The sequence below is a fragment of the Lycorma delicatula genome, chromosome 7 (genome assembly GCF_047948215.1).
Source record: "Lycorma delicatula isolate Av1 chromosome 7, ASM4794821v1, whole genome shotgun sequence".
NCBI classification, from domain to species: Eukaryota; Metazoa; Arthropoda; class Insecta; order Hemiptera; family Fulgoridae; genus Lycorma; species Lycorma delicatula.
In genome coordinates this window covers 52,057,992-52,074,815 of record NC_134461.1, presented here as the reverse complement: position 1 = coordinate 52,074,815, position 16,824 = coordinate 52,057,992, and the positions used below count along the sequence as shown (strand labels likewise).

At 30.5% G+C, this 16,824-nt stretch overlaps 1 protein-coding gene across 1 annotated transcript in view; it reads right to left on the bottom strand.

The window, feature by feature from the left end:
* Window positions 1–417: 417 nt before the first annotated feature.
* LOC142328287 (serpin B4-like) overlaps window positions 418–16,824 on the bottom strand; it is a 30,171-nt gene continuing 13,764 nt past the window's right edge. The window contains exons 3-8 of the mRNA XM_075371991.1: window positions 13,797–13,976; window positions 9,616–10,072; window positions 7,625–7,845; window positions 4,641–4,832; window positions 1,243–1,381; window positions 418–554 (exon numbers count right to left, since the gene is read on the bottom strand). Coding sequence (XP_075228106.1) covers window positions 418–554; window positions 1,243–1,381; window positions 4,641–4,832; window positions 7,625–7,845; window positions 9,616–10,072; window positions 13,797–13,976 — 1,326 coding nt within the window. The remainder of the gene's footprint in view (window positions 555–1,242; window positions 1,382–4,640; window positions 4,833–7,624; window positions 7,846–9,615; window positions 10,073–13,796; window positions 13,977–16,824) is intronic.

The following is a 16,824-nucleotide window of genomic DNA, read 5'->3' as shown; positions in this document are numbered from 1 at the left end:
CATATATATGTTTAAATAAATTTAAAAAAAGAAATATTTACAAAATTGTCACCTGCATGCTCTTAATTATTCTATATTAAAGAGCAATATTTGTCAGCAATGTTTTTTTTGACAGTCGTATTTTTTAATTTTCAGTATTTATCTCTTGTGAGATATTTATTTTGTGTAGAGGTACCTCAACTGTACCGATTGTAACAACTGTATGCTTAAGGAAAGGTAGGATTTTATAATTATATTTACTGGATGGTATTTATTGATACATGAATAATAACTTGTGGTATTTTTTTTTATAAATCTTTATTCTAAAAAATATTAATTTTATAACAGTATATTTTATTATTATAATAAATAAATTACTTCAAAAATAAATGCAGTCAACTATTATACACTAATTATAAATTTCTTCTTTGAAGTAAATTAATTTCTTAATGAAGGATCGTGTACTTTACCAGCTGCTATTATAACATTATCAATCTTATCTCTTATAAAAAATAAAAATGGATGATCAACTTTAACTTTTTCAAAGTTGCTTCGAGTTTCAGTTACAGTACCAACTGAAAAAAAAAATTAATTCATGCCTTATATTAATTTATATTACAATGCTCCTAATATCATACATTAAAATTACAAGCTGTGCATATTCTAGTATAGTAGAGCCATTCTAGCAAGGTGCTTTTTCCTCAACTTACAGCTGTACATCTACGCCCCTCTTATCCTAAGTTGGTTTCTCTGAGAATAATGATGTTAATTATATAGTCAGTCACCCATGTGGTGTACAGAATAATGTTGCCACTTCAATGCAGATAGTGATAAATACCTACCTTTTAATGAGATTTGGTATACTGGTAAGCGACAGTAGAGCTGGTTTAGTAAAAATGTTAATAGAAAACTATTGCAGTTCTCATTCTCCTTTGTAAGCCTAGCACAAAATGTTTTTTTATTCTTAGATGACAATGCCATTTTGGGAGGGACTTGTATCATATCAGGACCCTGCAACAAAATGGTTATGTCATCTAACATATGTACTTTGTTTACTAATTTCATTCCCAAATTATATATTGTGAAGAGTATCATAAAATACTATTAATACTTAATTTTTGTTCATTTATTTTCAGAAAATGAAATATTTATCCCTCTAGATATCATTCTTAATTCTAAACTATAAGCTGTGTCAGTGTTTTGAGAATAAAAATTGTATTTAATATTTATTATGTATATATTTTTTTTAAATTCTTCAGTTACCTGCTAAGAAATTTGTTTCGGAACTCCTTTCATCTACTTCTACTGTAACTAACTGAACAAGTTCATCCAAGAATAAACCAGAATCACTGCTTATTCCTGTTAAATCTGCATTCTCTGAAAATATGTCTTGTATTCCATACTGTAACAGTTTTTAAAAAAAATTTGTAAATATGAAAAATACTGATTACACAATTTGAGCTGATTATACAGTTTGAGCTTATAGTTTTATATCTCTTGTCATCTTCTTAATTGTGTTACATAGTAAAGTTAAAATAATTAGGTAAATATTATGTTTCCTTTTTCTTTAAGTTTTTACATCGCATGCATGGATGCATTTATAATAACATTCTTTTGATGGGGACAGGGATCACAAAGAATTAATAGAAAGATTTAACTCACTAATCTGTTATTAAAATTTTACATTATTTTTTTATAACATCAGTTCAGTAGACTATTTTACCATTTCTCGTTACAAATTAGTAAGAAAATAAATAAAATGTTTAAATTAAGAATTAGTTTTAGTATAAACTCTCTTTCATGCATTTATGGTAATTAGTTATTGTCATAATTTAAAACACTGATGCTGCATTAATTAACATATAATAATATGTGTAAATTATAATATTAAGGTGTGTAAGTGTATGAAACAAATTATGTTTCGATTTTTATTGCATTAACTTCTCTCATTTTAATATCACCACTTGTCAAAAGTAGAATTAACTCTTTGATTTTTATTATTTTTTTATAGATGTTTTGTATTGCAACATTACAGATATTACAACCTAAACGCTGAAAAAATAACAGTTTTTGTTCAACTGGCAAGAAGTTAATTCCTTTTTTTACAATATTTAAAAAAAAATAAAAATAAAAATATTCCAAACAATTATAAACAAATTAAATTCAAGTATAAAATGTATATTAAGATACATTATTGTGTTTTATTTTATTCAACAGAAATTTGCATGCTAAAGTTGTATTATTTTCATGTAAATTGAGTGCCTATATTCAGCTCTGTAAGTTGTAAAAAAACTTACTTCCTACCATACTAAAACAAGTATCTTTTTTTTTTACTGAAATCTTATAAAACTGGATTACCTCCATCTTAAAAATTTCTTAAATAAAAATACTAATAACACTACTATAATACTAATAAGCTATAATTTGTGTATACTATGAAAAACATATGGTTATTGAGGTGATTACTTAAACTTTTCCGAAAATCAGTCTTTTCCACTATATTTCACATTTGTTCTGCAAGAATTGAGGTTCAAATAACCACACTTTTCTAAAAAGCTTTAATACATAAATCTGTTTGAAAATGATGAATAATTATGTTCTCTTTATAAATAATATTAATACGAGGTTTGTTCAGAAAATAGCCGGATTTATTTTTTTAATCTTTATTATTATTAATTTTACAGATTATTTGTCCTTGTCCCCTCTCCTATTTACACTTTTCCTAGCTGTGTTTCCACTTCATGAAGCAGTCCTGAATAGCTTCATTTGAAATGGAATTTGAAAAGAATAATCTCAAAACAGTGTTCTTTCATTACTGATTTTAATTTTGGAAATAAGAAAAAAATCAGAAGGGGCCAGGTCCTGAGAGTAGGGATTTGGAGGGAGGACAGTTATCTGATTTTTGGCACAAAACTATTGTGCTGAGTGTGCAGGTGCATTGTCATGGTGAAGGAAGCATGAGTTGCCTCGCCACAACTCTGGTCTCTTTTTGTGGATTTTTTCAAAATGCCTTGTAGTATGCACAGTTCACTGCTTCATCTTGAGGCAAGAATTCAAAATGCTCAGTTCCATTAAAATCTAAAAAAACAGAGAGCATCACTTAGACATTGTATGAAGACTGACCGGTGTGGAAATCCTTTGCCAATCCATTGTGATGATTGAACTTTTGTCTCAATGTCTAAGCCGTAAACCCAGCTTTCATCTCCCATTATGATCCTCTGTGTGAATGTTTCATAATCATTGTCTTGTTCAAGAAGTTGTCAACAAATGTGCACATGACTTTCTTTCTGCTGTTCAGTCATGAAACAAGGAACAAACTTTGCTGCAACTAAATGTATGTTAGTTTTTCAGTCAAAATTTCATGGCATAATCCAGTTGAGAAACTCACCTTTTCTGCAAGTTCTCTGATAGTCAATTGACGATCTACATGCACCAGATCATTGATTCTCTGAATGCAGGTGATATCAGTTAAATTTGAGGGCCATCTTTAATTGACTGACGACCACTTTTAAATCATGAAAGCCATTTGTAACGTTGCGTATGACCCACAGCATCATCTCTGTAAGTTTTTCTTAAGTTGAAACGTTTCTGGGAGTTTTCCCCAGTTTCACGCAAAATTATACTTTACTGAAAATCATTACTAACACTTAAAGCATGTTGTACTCAAATAACAATAACACTAAAACTGAACAAGATATCAACAATCCAAGAATGTGTGGTTACAAGGAGGTTAGTGGAACACAATACTGCTCCAACCGCACGTCACTAAATGACTTGTAATTAAAAATGTTCAGTTATTTTCTGAACAGACCTCATATGTACCATATGTCATATAATGAATGACTTGTAAAGCTTTACTAGGAATCTTTCGTACAAACAGTTAGCTTTATTTAATTTTTTTTTTTTTAGCTAATGTTGTGTGGTAAATTTTTTCCAGCAAGCATTTAATCAATTTTTACATAATTCCAACCATGAAAGTTTCACTAAATCACTTGAAATAAGATTATTGAATAATTGTTTATTTTAACAAAATTCAACTTTAAAACCAGCTTCTTTTTTATATTTTCAGTAGAGATATATTGTAAGTGGTTTTAGATCATTGGAGTGTTACAGAAATGGGCTGAAGTATTCTGTATATTGCTGCCCAATTATGTAGATATAAGATATAATGAGATTATTTATTTTTTTTATGCAATACAGTAGGATACAGTAAATATTGATGACAAACATTACTTCCTACTTCTGAGGATGTAAATATATCAGCAATTTCTTTTATATCTTAAAATTTTAAACTATGAAGTACAGTATAGTCTATTAATCTATGCTATACATATTTACTCATATTTTCTATGTTTAAATTTTGAGAGTTACTGTAATAGTAGTAAAAAATTAATTTTTATGTGTACCTATTTAAATCAAAGCCATGAATGAACAGCACAGTACACTCTACTATTTTGGTATAAATGAACTCAGAATTATTATTTACTAATATTCAGTTAAAGTCACAGATCATCATGACAAAATGATGAAAATACTCATATCTATTTCCATTAGTGATCAGCTTGATATTAAATGAAGCCAACTGAGAAGCCCTAATTTTGATACATGCTCTTAAAATACAGCTTTAAAAATACAAATAATGATAATAACATTATAATTACCTCTCGAAGTATATTTTCTGGTTTACTGATAGTTTGGAACATAAATTTTGGAAGATATACTTCAGCTAACTTGGATGTTAATTGTTTTTTCATATAAAATCTGCTTAATGAATAACCTGCAAGATCTGCTGTTAATTTCACTAATCCATCTCGAGAATTTGGTAATAATATCAAGAATGAGTACCTCTCTCCCTAAAATACATATAACATATTATTTTAATATAATAAAATATATATTTATATAAATAGTCATATATAAAACATTTGTGTTCAGTTACTTTACTATATTTTACTTCTATTTCTAATACTATTCTAGGGGATAATTTTGGAAGTATAGGTGTAGTCTTCCTGAAGCCTAGGTTATTTGCATTAATTTATTTAAATATATACAAACTGTACACCTTTTACATGAAAAAATTTTTAATTTGTTCTTATGCTTACACGTAAACAAATGCCATCAGTACCAGTTTAACCCAAATATTAGGAAATGTAGCTTTAACATCTAACTTGCCCATACTCACAACAATCATCAGGGAATAGCACTAAACTGAACAAATAAACAAAAAATATTGATAATTAAGTAGATTTGTAAAGTAGAAAATGAAGTATTTTTAAGACAAACAACAAAAAATGTTTGTTCCAAAATATTGTGTAAATTGAACAACTTTGTGGGCCATACATTATGAATGGTGGAGTACTTAATTTGATCACAGAATAAATGCATTAGAGGGAACATTTGTTAAAAAAGACAAGGATACATGTAAAGGATAATTGAGAATATAACATTTAAAAAGTATAATAATGTTAAGAAATAGTCACACAAGAAGGAACAGGGAAGTGGATTAGACTAATAAAAAATTACTTAATTTTTTATTAGAATCTTTAATTAATTACAAGGTAAGTTGTTAATTACAAACTGTTTATTACTTAAATAATTCTTCTGTCATAGCTTAAAAATTTTTAGACACAATTCACTGAAAAACACTTTCTTTTCAATAAGTTTAAATTAGGGACTAAAAAATATTGGGCTTTTCAGCATTTAAAAAATAATAGAGGTAAAATACATCTGTACATTTTTAACTACTTTTGGGGAAGGAGATCAATAATATACTATTGATTGCTGGGTAAAACTATAAACTTTAATCCTTTGCAACTTGGTTCATAACAGCTAACATACAAAAGATACAATTTTAAGAAAGGATCTCACAATGACACTCTTGGCCTTATTACTTACAAGTCACTAGGAAACTGCTCTTTTTAGGTCCTTTGCAACTTAACACATATTTTTACTTTCCTGTCTAGGTAGCACTGTAGCAGAGTTATAGCTATAGAAGGTAAAGTATTGTAATCAGCCCAATTTGAGCATATGCAGTTTTTACTGGATCATGACGCTTTGACACCTAAGGAACCCAAAAAACCAGATAGAAATTTCTGGATGTTAATGTTCATATGTATATGTGTGTGTTCTGGGTTGGCCTTTAAATCACCTTATATTTCCAGAACTACTGGTTTGATTTTTACTAAACTTGGCCAAATTACTTCTATGTATGGAGCCTTGATGCCTTTAAATTTTCAACTTTAAAGGTTCAGGAGATGAAGCTGTAGAGCAAGGTTACACTCAGTATTTTGAGATTTTGCCTAATTAAGGTCATATTTTTCTTAGGCACATTTGTTAGCAATTAAAAAATAACAATATTTGCAAAAATAAATTTTGTAAAATCGCACCCCCACCCCAAAAAATGCTATAAACTACTGCTATGTTGTGACGTCACAAGTGAGCGGCAGAATTAAATAAATTAATAATATTTAAAGTGTAAAAAAGTAATTAGGTCTGGCTGGGTCTGAAACTCGATCGCCCAGTTGACTCAGTACTTGATGCATTAAGCCTCTCAGTTACACCAGTCTGAGAGGCTGGTGTAACTGAGAGGTTACAAGCAAAATTTGTTCTATGTAAGATGTGAAATTACATTAGTTTATTTATTGCCGACCGTCAGCGCTAGTACTGCCACACCCGTGTGAATTAAATATGGTATGCGCACATGCTTTAGTTAGAATCATTGAATTAAATAATCAAAAAATATTGTATTTAAATAAAGTGATAAATATTTTTAATTAAGTTGTGTGTGTAAGCCGTGCATCAGAAACTACCTACAGTTGTAACCTTTTTTTACTACTAAGCATAATATTAAAAAGCATTCACATCCATTTGAGATAGAACGTGTGAATAAGGAATTTTGTAATCATATACTCTTGTAACTACAGTTTATCTATGTCTAACCTTTCATTCCACCATTTAATTCTGAACATTTTTTAATGATTATATTGGCAATTTGAAACTGTAAGACAATCTAAACTACCTATTAAGTATGTAATTGGATGTTTACAAAATGTTATTTTTTTCAGTATGATTATAGTGCTCATAATACATTGTTTTTCAGCAGAAAGGATTACATTAGTTTATTGCTATATGTTCTGCACCAGTCTTTTCATGCAAGGATTCCCATGAGAACAATGATGTTTACTATGTAACAGAGTCCTGTGATGAATGAAGTGGAGATGACACGTAGCTGAATATTACCTCCACTTCAGCGAGTTTGGCATAATAATAATAATCCAAGAATGTTTCCAACGCTTTGAAGATTGATGCAGTGATAAATTATTTAATTCCTAATTTTTTTCTAGTAAAGTTGTTTCGTCCCAACACTGTGGTGGTTGTATTTTGCCAGATTTCCAGAACTAATTTGGTCATGGTATTTAACAAAGAGTTCTGTATATAAAGAAGATTAGTGAAATTGCTGAAAGAAGATTGTTTCATGGAGAAATGGATCCCTTCACCGATACACACATTACTCCTCTACTAACGCATTATACACATTATTCATCTACTTTAACACTACATAAAATGAAGTTTCTACACAAATAATTTAAAATACAAAAAAGGATTTTTTTTTATATCATAAGAAAATAAAATTATATATTATTACCAAATATGGAAGTTCAATTGCTGTTGATTCTAATTCAGGTAAATCACCAATTTCAAACATTCCTTCTGTCCGTAACATTGTTACTGGTTTCTTTTTTTCATTAGATATGTAAAAGTTCTTTTCTTCTGCAGATTTAGTGATTTCAAATGGTGTTGACCATTTTCCACGATAATATAAGCCATTGAATGTGATCATCTTTGACACAATATTTTTACCAGTTTCTGTAAAATTAAAATATATATTCTGCATAATTTTATTTAAATTATAGAGTTTGAAAATATAATCTTAGGAGTATGCAATCCAGAAATAAATTTTCAATTATAATGTTAGTCCGTTTGTGTAGTGTTCCTAAAAACTACTATCAGAACATATTTTAGTAAATACAATTCCATAATGTATTTTCCATAAGGTAATGTATTTTTCCATAAGGAAAAATAAATAATTAGATTTTTTACTGGTAAATAGAGTATACGTACATTAGTAATAAAAAAATATTTTTCCCTATTCCCCTGTTATTTTACTTATAACTTGCTGTTGTTCCATACTCCATTCTCCATCATACTTAATTTATCGTAGAAGCATATCGCAGAATCTTACACAAATCAACCATTATTTTGTTTTTCAGTTCACAGAGTACTGATTATAAAATACTGATCAAACTAAACAATTAATTAATTAGAGTTCTTGGTAAAAGTGTAAACAAGCTTTCTTACAACCTAATGATTTCAATGTGAATCTAACTTAATTCTTACAACCTAACTTTTAATGTGAAGTTAGTTAAATTGCAATCAGCAAAACCCAAGTTCATTGTACTTTCTCATAGATCACCAAACTCTGGATGCAGTTCCGTGCATTTTTGTTGGAATTTGTTACATTCTGTTGGTTTTTTGGTATTTATTACTAAACTAAATAAATATGCTTAACCTTAAATATTTTACTGTAAAAAATGTGCATAAAAAACTGTATGAAAGATAATGAGAAACCGGGTATGTTATGTAGTTGAATAAATGTAATTGAATGATTGTGAATTATAAAGAACTTTTAAATTAACTATAATCAATCCAAGTAGAATAAAAGTTTCATATGAACAGGACAATCATGGCCACCTACCACTCATTAGTGAAAGAAAAATGATTTAGCATATTCTTATATAATCAGACTTATGAAAATCAAATCTGTTAGTTGTATGATAGCTAAAGCAGAGAGTGATCATGAAAGGAATGTAGAATTAAAGGCTCTCACAACTACAAGAAATTTTGTTGGATAGAATACTGAGAGTATTAACAGAGTGAGAGAGTTAAAAATTGAGTATCAAATGGAAAAAAAATTGCGAGAAATCAGATGGATGGATAAATTAATGAGGTCATAGTAAAAAGGTGTATAAAAGTACTCAAGAACTCGTATATATTCATGACAGATTTTTATACATATTAAATTATGAGTTGTGTTTTGTTTTCATAATCATAATTATAAATGTGTATTTATGGTAATTTTACAAACTATTTTTTTTTTTTAATCTAGTATTTAATGTCTTCTAACTTCCTGCTAGTATAATAGTATATTAGTAAAACAGTATACTAGTAAGACTGGGACAGTCAGGACTGTTTTTAAATTTTAACTATGATTTTTAAACTTTGACTTTAATGTATTAATTTTAACTCCTGACAATGGCTTCCAAGTAAGCCGAAAGATTTAGAGAACGTATCAACATGCTGGTAAGGTGAACTATATTAATTGTTAATTTATTTATTTAACATATCAGAGGTACCATATTTGAGAAATTAAATAAACTTTAGTTTAGTCACATGAAACCATACTTCTTACAGTTCCACCATTACTATAGAAAAATATAACTGCTGTTTAATATTACCATATTTGATATTTGATTGATCTCAATGGAAAGACCTACTGAATTAAATAAACTGCTCATTGAATATGTTATCAAAAAATTTGTTTTCAACAGAAGACAAAAAAAATATACTTTTACTTACCATCTGTTTTACTAGCTAATTTATTTACTGAAAGCGCTGCTACTGATTCATTATCAAAGTTATATACACTTGAAGTTGTAGTTTGATCATCAGAAATATCTTTTTGTTCTAATATTTCTTTCTCATTTTCTGGTTTTTGTTCTACTGGTACAGTACTAACTGATGTACTTGTTTCTAATGGTTTTTGTTCATATTTTACAACAGAATTCTTGTCATTGACATTGCTTGGAGAATTATTTTCAGAAACTGATTTATTGCTGTTACTATCATCAGTAAATTGTACTTCTATTTTCATTTCAGTTTCTGCATCTGGTCTTTCTACACTCAATACATCTGTTAAGTAATTTTCTTCAAGAATTTTTTTATATGATTCATCAATTGTAAAATTTTTATAAACATAAAACCAGTTTTTGAACTGAGGTATATTATCTGTATTATCTTCACAAATAAGACAAGACTGTAAAAAAAAATTAATTTATTATTATTATTATTATTATTATTATTATTATTATTATTAGCCATCAATGTGAGCAAGGCATGCTGCTAGTGAGAACTGACAGAGACAGTGGATGCAGACCCTTGGGGTCTGTGTTACAAGATAGTAACTCAACGATTGGGGGTCTCGCGGTCACCAACTCCAATAGACGAGGCTAAATCGGAGCACGTCGTTAAGACGTTGTTCCCACTCCACACGGTCCGTGCCGAGCGGGACTCTGGCGACTTCTCGCTCTTCTCAGTGGAGGAACTGGAGGGAGTCCTACGGTCGCTGAAGGCCAGAAAAACTCCTGGTCCCGACGGCATGCAGGGCCGAAGTGCTCAAGCTGGTGGGGCGTTTCAAGCTCCGCCTGCTTCTAGACATGTATAATACTGTCTGGAGGCTGGGGCATTCAACGTCTGATGAAAGACCGCGCGTCTTGAGCTGATTTCCAAAAGCAAAGGAGACCCAGAGTCGCCGTCCTCCTACCTCCCACTGAGTATGTTTTACACAACTGAGAAGGTATTGGAGAAGCTGTTAAAGGTTGTGGCGATGTATCAGGCAGGTGGCCTGTCATCCAACAAGGGTCAGTCGATCCTAGATGCAATCCAAGAGGTTGTTGAGGCAGTGCAGTGAACGGAGGACCTCAATTATTTTTCGCGCCGTGTTGTTCTTCTCGTTACGTTGGACGTGAAAAACGCCTTCAACAGCACGGTGGACCAATATGATTCAGGGCCTGGAGCAATCGTTCCACACACCTCGATACCTCCTTAGAATGGTAGATGCATACCTGAGGAATCGCGATCTCATCCACGAGACCGTGGCAGGCTGGCGTAGTACTGCGATAACGTCAGGGGCGACTCAGGGTTCCATTCTCTTACCCGACCTTTGGAACGCCGTCTATGACGGCTTGCTGAGGCCGGAGATGCCTGAAGAATCGGCCTTGGTTGGGTACGCTGACGACGTTGCGCTACTTGTCACAGATTGCGATGTGGAACGCGCCCAACTGAGGCTCAGTCGAACCGTGCACAGAGTCAGTGTCTGGCTGGACGACCATGGGTTGTCTCTAGCCCTCAGAAAAACGGAGATCGTGGTTCTAACGAAGAAGCGTATCGATAACCTCCTACCCCTGCGGGCTGGGGACGAATTATGGGCTCAGGCATTAAGGTTCAAAAGAAACTGGAAGCAGCTCGCGCAGATGCAACGCAGCACGGCCTTGCGAGTCACTTCCCCCGTACTGGTGGTTTTCAAGCCTGCCGTACTGGTGATCGCCGGCATCATACCCATTGCTCTTTTGACAAGGGAGTACCAGGTGGCCTGCAGGAGAAGACGGGCAGGCGAAGACCAGGAGACCATCGCCAAGGAGGAACGGACTCCTTTCTCGCATGGCAAGAGATCTGAGACCACGAGACTAGAGGACGATGGACCGTAATCGGTTATCCCTCTAGTCAGACCGTGAACTGAGCGCCGGCAAGGAGAAGTGGAGTACTATGTGACCCAGTTTTTAACAGGTCATGGGTACTTCCGCGCTTATCCCCATGTCACAGGCAAAGCGCCGTCCTCCGACTGCCTCTATTGCCCCGGTGTACGGAACGACCCCGAGCACACCTTTTTCAAATTTCCTTCTTGGGCGGCAGATCGAGGAACACTAGAGGCGGATCTCGGAACACTCAGCGCCCATAACTTGGTTGCGATGATGTTCCGAGACCTGACCAGCTGCGAGGGAGTGGCCTGATTCGTAGGCAGCATTCTAGGACAAAGTTGGGTGACCTGAATGGTTGTGAAAATTAAGTAGCGGCCTTCTCAGGCCACTACTTAATTTTCACTGGTCTCACTTAATTTTTCATTAGTCTGCTGATGGTGACTGGATAATATCATCAGTGGGAGCCCAACAATCCGTGCGGAAATGCATTTCTATCTCCACTACGCATAATCCGAACATTATTATTACTAGCTTATTGTTATTATTACTATTATTATAAATAAAAAACTTGCTAACCTCTAAAATAAAAATAATTTTCTAAATTATTTTAATAGAAATATTTTCTAAATATTTAAAAAAATTCTAAATTTAATAATAATGCCTAACTATAAGAAAGCTAATTTCAGGTTGTTATATTTATTTTTTGTAATTAATATTAATCTTTTTTCAATTTTCTTATTCTTCCTCGATCATTGTGTTGAATCTTGTTTTCTTAAGTTTAGTTAATTTCTTTTTGGTTACACTTGACAAAAAAATGAATCATTTCTAAGAAAACATAGTATTGTGCTTATATTTGACAAAAAACCTTACAAATTATTTACAGTAAAAACTCTGATAAATAAAACTAAATTTACAATTGATTCTTATAAATTGACTGCATTTTATGATACAATGTTTATTCTAAATTTTTAGTTTATGGTTTTAAAATATTAACAGTAAATTAATGTGCAAGTTACTAACAATTACTCAAAAGTAAGAGCTTTATGTTATCAATTAGTATATAGTTTATGAATTGCAACATGTTATGAATATTGATTAATTTATTTAAAATAATACAGGTAGTGATGGAAATAATAATTTAAAAAATTGATAAATTTTGTGGCATAAAATGGAAAAAAGGCTGAAAGAAAAACAGCAAGAAGGCTGGTTGACTCAATTCCCAATAAGATGGATTTCATTTTTTCATAATTCTGAAAAAATATTGTTAAAAAGTTTCTTAAAGTTTCATTGGTTAATTGTATTATATCAGTTACTGTTTACATGGTTCTTTGCCAATAAATTTATTGGAGTTTAACTGTTAAAATGATAATTAGTGGTACAGAATAGTGTATCTTAAAATTTCAAAATTTTTGGTAATTTAAATATAAATCAATACAGAAAAATTTAACAATCTTTTGAAAAGTTCTTTGCCGAACAACTGGTATAATAAGTATTTTGCTTTCTGAAACAGTTATTATGTTAGATATATAGTATGATTCATCCTTCAATCCATTACCATCTCAATGGAACTAGGCATAATCACTTTGGAAGGAAATGTAAATATATATAAATTTACATTATTTTTTCTTAATGTTAAAGCATTTAAATATAAAATTTGTACAGTTTTGCAAAAAAATATGTTAATAAAAATGAGGATACTATTACTTTATGCCTTTTACATATTATGTATTGGAAAAAGTAAAGAAAATACTTCACACTCTAGAAAATACAGGTGTGAAATGAATTTTTAAGATTTTCCATATGTATGCTTGTGGCAGAAATTTGGTACTATCTGATAATGGTAGACATGATCAGCTGAATTTAACTACAGCAAACATTTACTACTATATTCACACAAACATGTGAACTTGATCGTATACTTAAAATCAGTTGAAATGTAAATTTCTAGATTTCAGAAAATTTAAATCTGCGAGATTGAATTTATAAATTTTATTTCAAATGTTGACTAATTTTGGCTACATTAAACTATAATATCATTGATTTTCATGGAATTTACATGTTATTACAGAACTAACAACATTCCAATAGGCTTATTTGATAGGATGACTGGATTTTAAATTGTTTTTTTACAAAAGAGTATACAGAAAATTCATACTACAGATTGATTTGTTCCTGTACAGGAGAATGTTATACAACTGCACTGAGGCTACAGTTTCAACGTGTAGTAAAATTAGAGCAGCATTACAAAAAAAAAAAAAAGTTTATTTATATTTATTTACTTACTCTTAGGTTTCCTAGAACTTTCTTATAGGTTTGTCTAACAGCGTATGTGTCTTCTGGTAAATGAAGAGCAGAAACTAACTGATTTCTTGTATTTCCTCGTGCTCCCTCAGCTAATACACCTAAAATTACAGAGTATCCTAATGGACTAAATACAAAATTCTTTTCTTCATTGACGAAACCCTGGAAAAAAAAATTTTGTAAAAATTTATTCATAAAAAGATTAGCTACATAAATTTCTATAAAGAAAATGAATGTTCTTATTCGTTCTCAAAATCACCTCATTTACCGTTTCTGGAGTAAAATAAATATCCAAGGAGAAAAAAATAAATTAACATATCAAACTTTACTGACTACATTTTTTTTTAATGAAAAACATAGATGAATGAGAAGAAATACTGGACATAAAATTACTATATTAATCAATACTAGGAGTTAAAAGAATCATTTTTACAGACCATTTGCTAATTTGTTAAACATTTTGTTGATTTCGTATGCATGTAAAATATTTGTTCACAGTATGGATAATATACCATTTAATAAAAACAACATAACAAAACAAATATGTTTACCAAAGAGTATTTTTTACTTGATTTTGTATATAACATAAAGAAAGATTTTACGAATCTGATAATGATAAAAATGCTTAATATCTAAAAAAAGATTGTTGACTCGTGTATGCTAACTGTTGAACTTGTTATTTTCTGTTTTAAGCCTTGTAATCTTCATTATACATATTTAAACTTATCATTTGTTGTTACCAAAATCTTGATTATTTAATTTTTTTTTATTAATGTATCAATACAAAAAAATAAACTCAACTTTACTTTATAACTTATAACTTTATCACAAAATTATTTTAGTTCAAATTTTCAAACTAGGGTTATTGTAAATGTATGTTTTTGTAAAGTGTATATTTGTATATCAAAATGTAATATAAGCTTTTGTAAAACATGTTAGAATAATTATTTTTTTTAATTTTTAATTTATGAGTTGTAATTCCAGAGTATTTTTAAAAATTTTATTATGTTCTGCATATAATTACTACATTATTTAACAAAACTATTATACTGTTTATAACTGTAATACTGTTTCATAACTGTTAAAAACATATATATCATAATAAACTGAATAAACAATCTTTTATGAAACATTCTATAAAAAATTTGTATAATTTTTTTAAAAACTTAATCTGATATGATAATTTGAGTAGAACAATTAACAAAAATTTATTATACTTATTGAATTTTAATTCAAAAATAATGGCAAATTATGAACAGATAACTTTAAATAGCTTATCTTTTTTTCATATGTACTCATATAATAACTGCAGTAAATATTTTCACAAACCAGTAAATTGCAATAAAAAATCAAGACCGAAAAATACCGAGGAATTAAAAGATGCCACTCATTTGGTGAGTTCTGTTCACGTAAAGCTGTTGTATTGAGTCGTTCATTTATTAATTAATTTATATATATATATATATATTGTAAATTTTAATTTGTAAAAATCCAGTTTTTTGGTGCTTAAAAGAGGATTTGAAAGGAATTAATGACTAAAAGTTCGAAGATCATTTAGAGGTTAGACAGTACTTTATGGAAAAAATGTTTCGGACTAGACAGACTTATGCCTAGAATCTAAATTCGCGGTGAAAATATCCCATTTAAGAAAATGAATATCCGGTCTAGTGTTTTTTCTGGTCGAAACAGAAGAGGCGCCTCCGATTTGGTGATAAAATTTGTTTCCATTTTCCAGAAAAATCACTTCTTCAATTTTAGAAGAGGTAGATGGGTGGTATAGGACACCCGGTATATATTGTACGTGTATATATACAGAATGTCCCACGAAGAAAGAAAAACTTTCAGGACAAGTTGTAGTGGTGAAAATAATGAAAAAAATTCATATAAACATATGTCTGAAAATGCCTTGTTTTCGAGTAACTAGCGAAAAATTTGGCCCGGGTTTCAGCATTTCTAATAAAAAGAAACCCCTATTATAATCTTTGGGACCCACATTAAGGAGTAAAGTTGGTGGTTTCTTATGTAATTTGAGCTGGGAAATAGGAAAAAATAGGTCCCAGAACTGTAACTCCCAGTAGTTTTGAAGATGGAAAACACCAAATCGATGTTGAAAAAGTTTTTTTTTGGTTTGAAGTACAATTGCTTTGTTTAATGATTAATAAATCCGGAAGATTTAAAACTTATAGAGAATTCAATTCTGAGAAAAGTAATATAAATGAAGCCAATAAAAAGTGAAAAAATTGGTTTTTATTGAAGCAAAACAGATGAAAAATAGACAGAAAATCGCACAATACTTTCTATACCTAATAAAAATTATTTTTAAATCATTATTTACGCATTCTTTTTAAATATTCTTCAGTGTTCGGTGTATCAACATTTACGAATGAAAGGGCTATTTCCAACGTGTTCGTTTTTTGTTGAACGCCAAGTAAATCGTGTTAATGATGAACATAGTGCAATTCACCATTTTCAGCGTAGCTCAGGCACTAGTACAAGGTGAATTTCATGTCGCACTGGTTCGTAAAAAAACAAAATGTGGCACATCCTACGGAGAGAAAACCTCTGTCCTTTCCGCCTGCAGGAGATTCAAAATTTGCGGCTAACAGATTACCCCTGCGGTTAAACTTTTGTCGTTGGCTTCTAGACAACGCTGGTAAGGTATTTTTGATTTTATTTACTGATGAAGCCATTTTTACGAGAAATTGAGTCTTCACTTCGAAAAATAATTATTTGTGGAGCGAAGATAATCCACATGGTACTGCAGAAACTAGTTTCCAACATAGATTTTTAATTAATATTTGATGTGATAATATTTATGAAAAAATTCTGGAACCGTTTGTTTTCGATGAAAACCTTACGGGAGATGCATACGTTCTTTTCTTGAAAAATAATTTGCCGGCTCTTTTGGAGAATGTACCTTTACAAACTAAATTGCAAATGATTTTCCAGTACGAAGGTGTAACGCCATATTTCTCTTTAGTAGGTAGAAATCACTTGAATGCTAATTTAT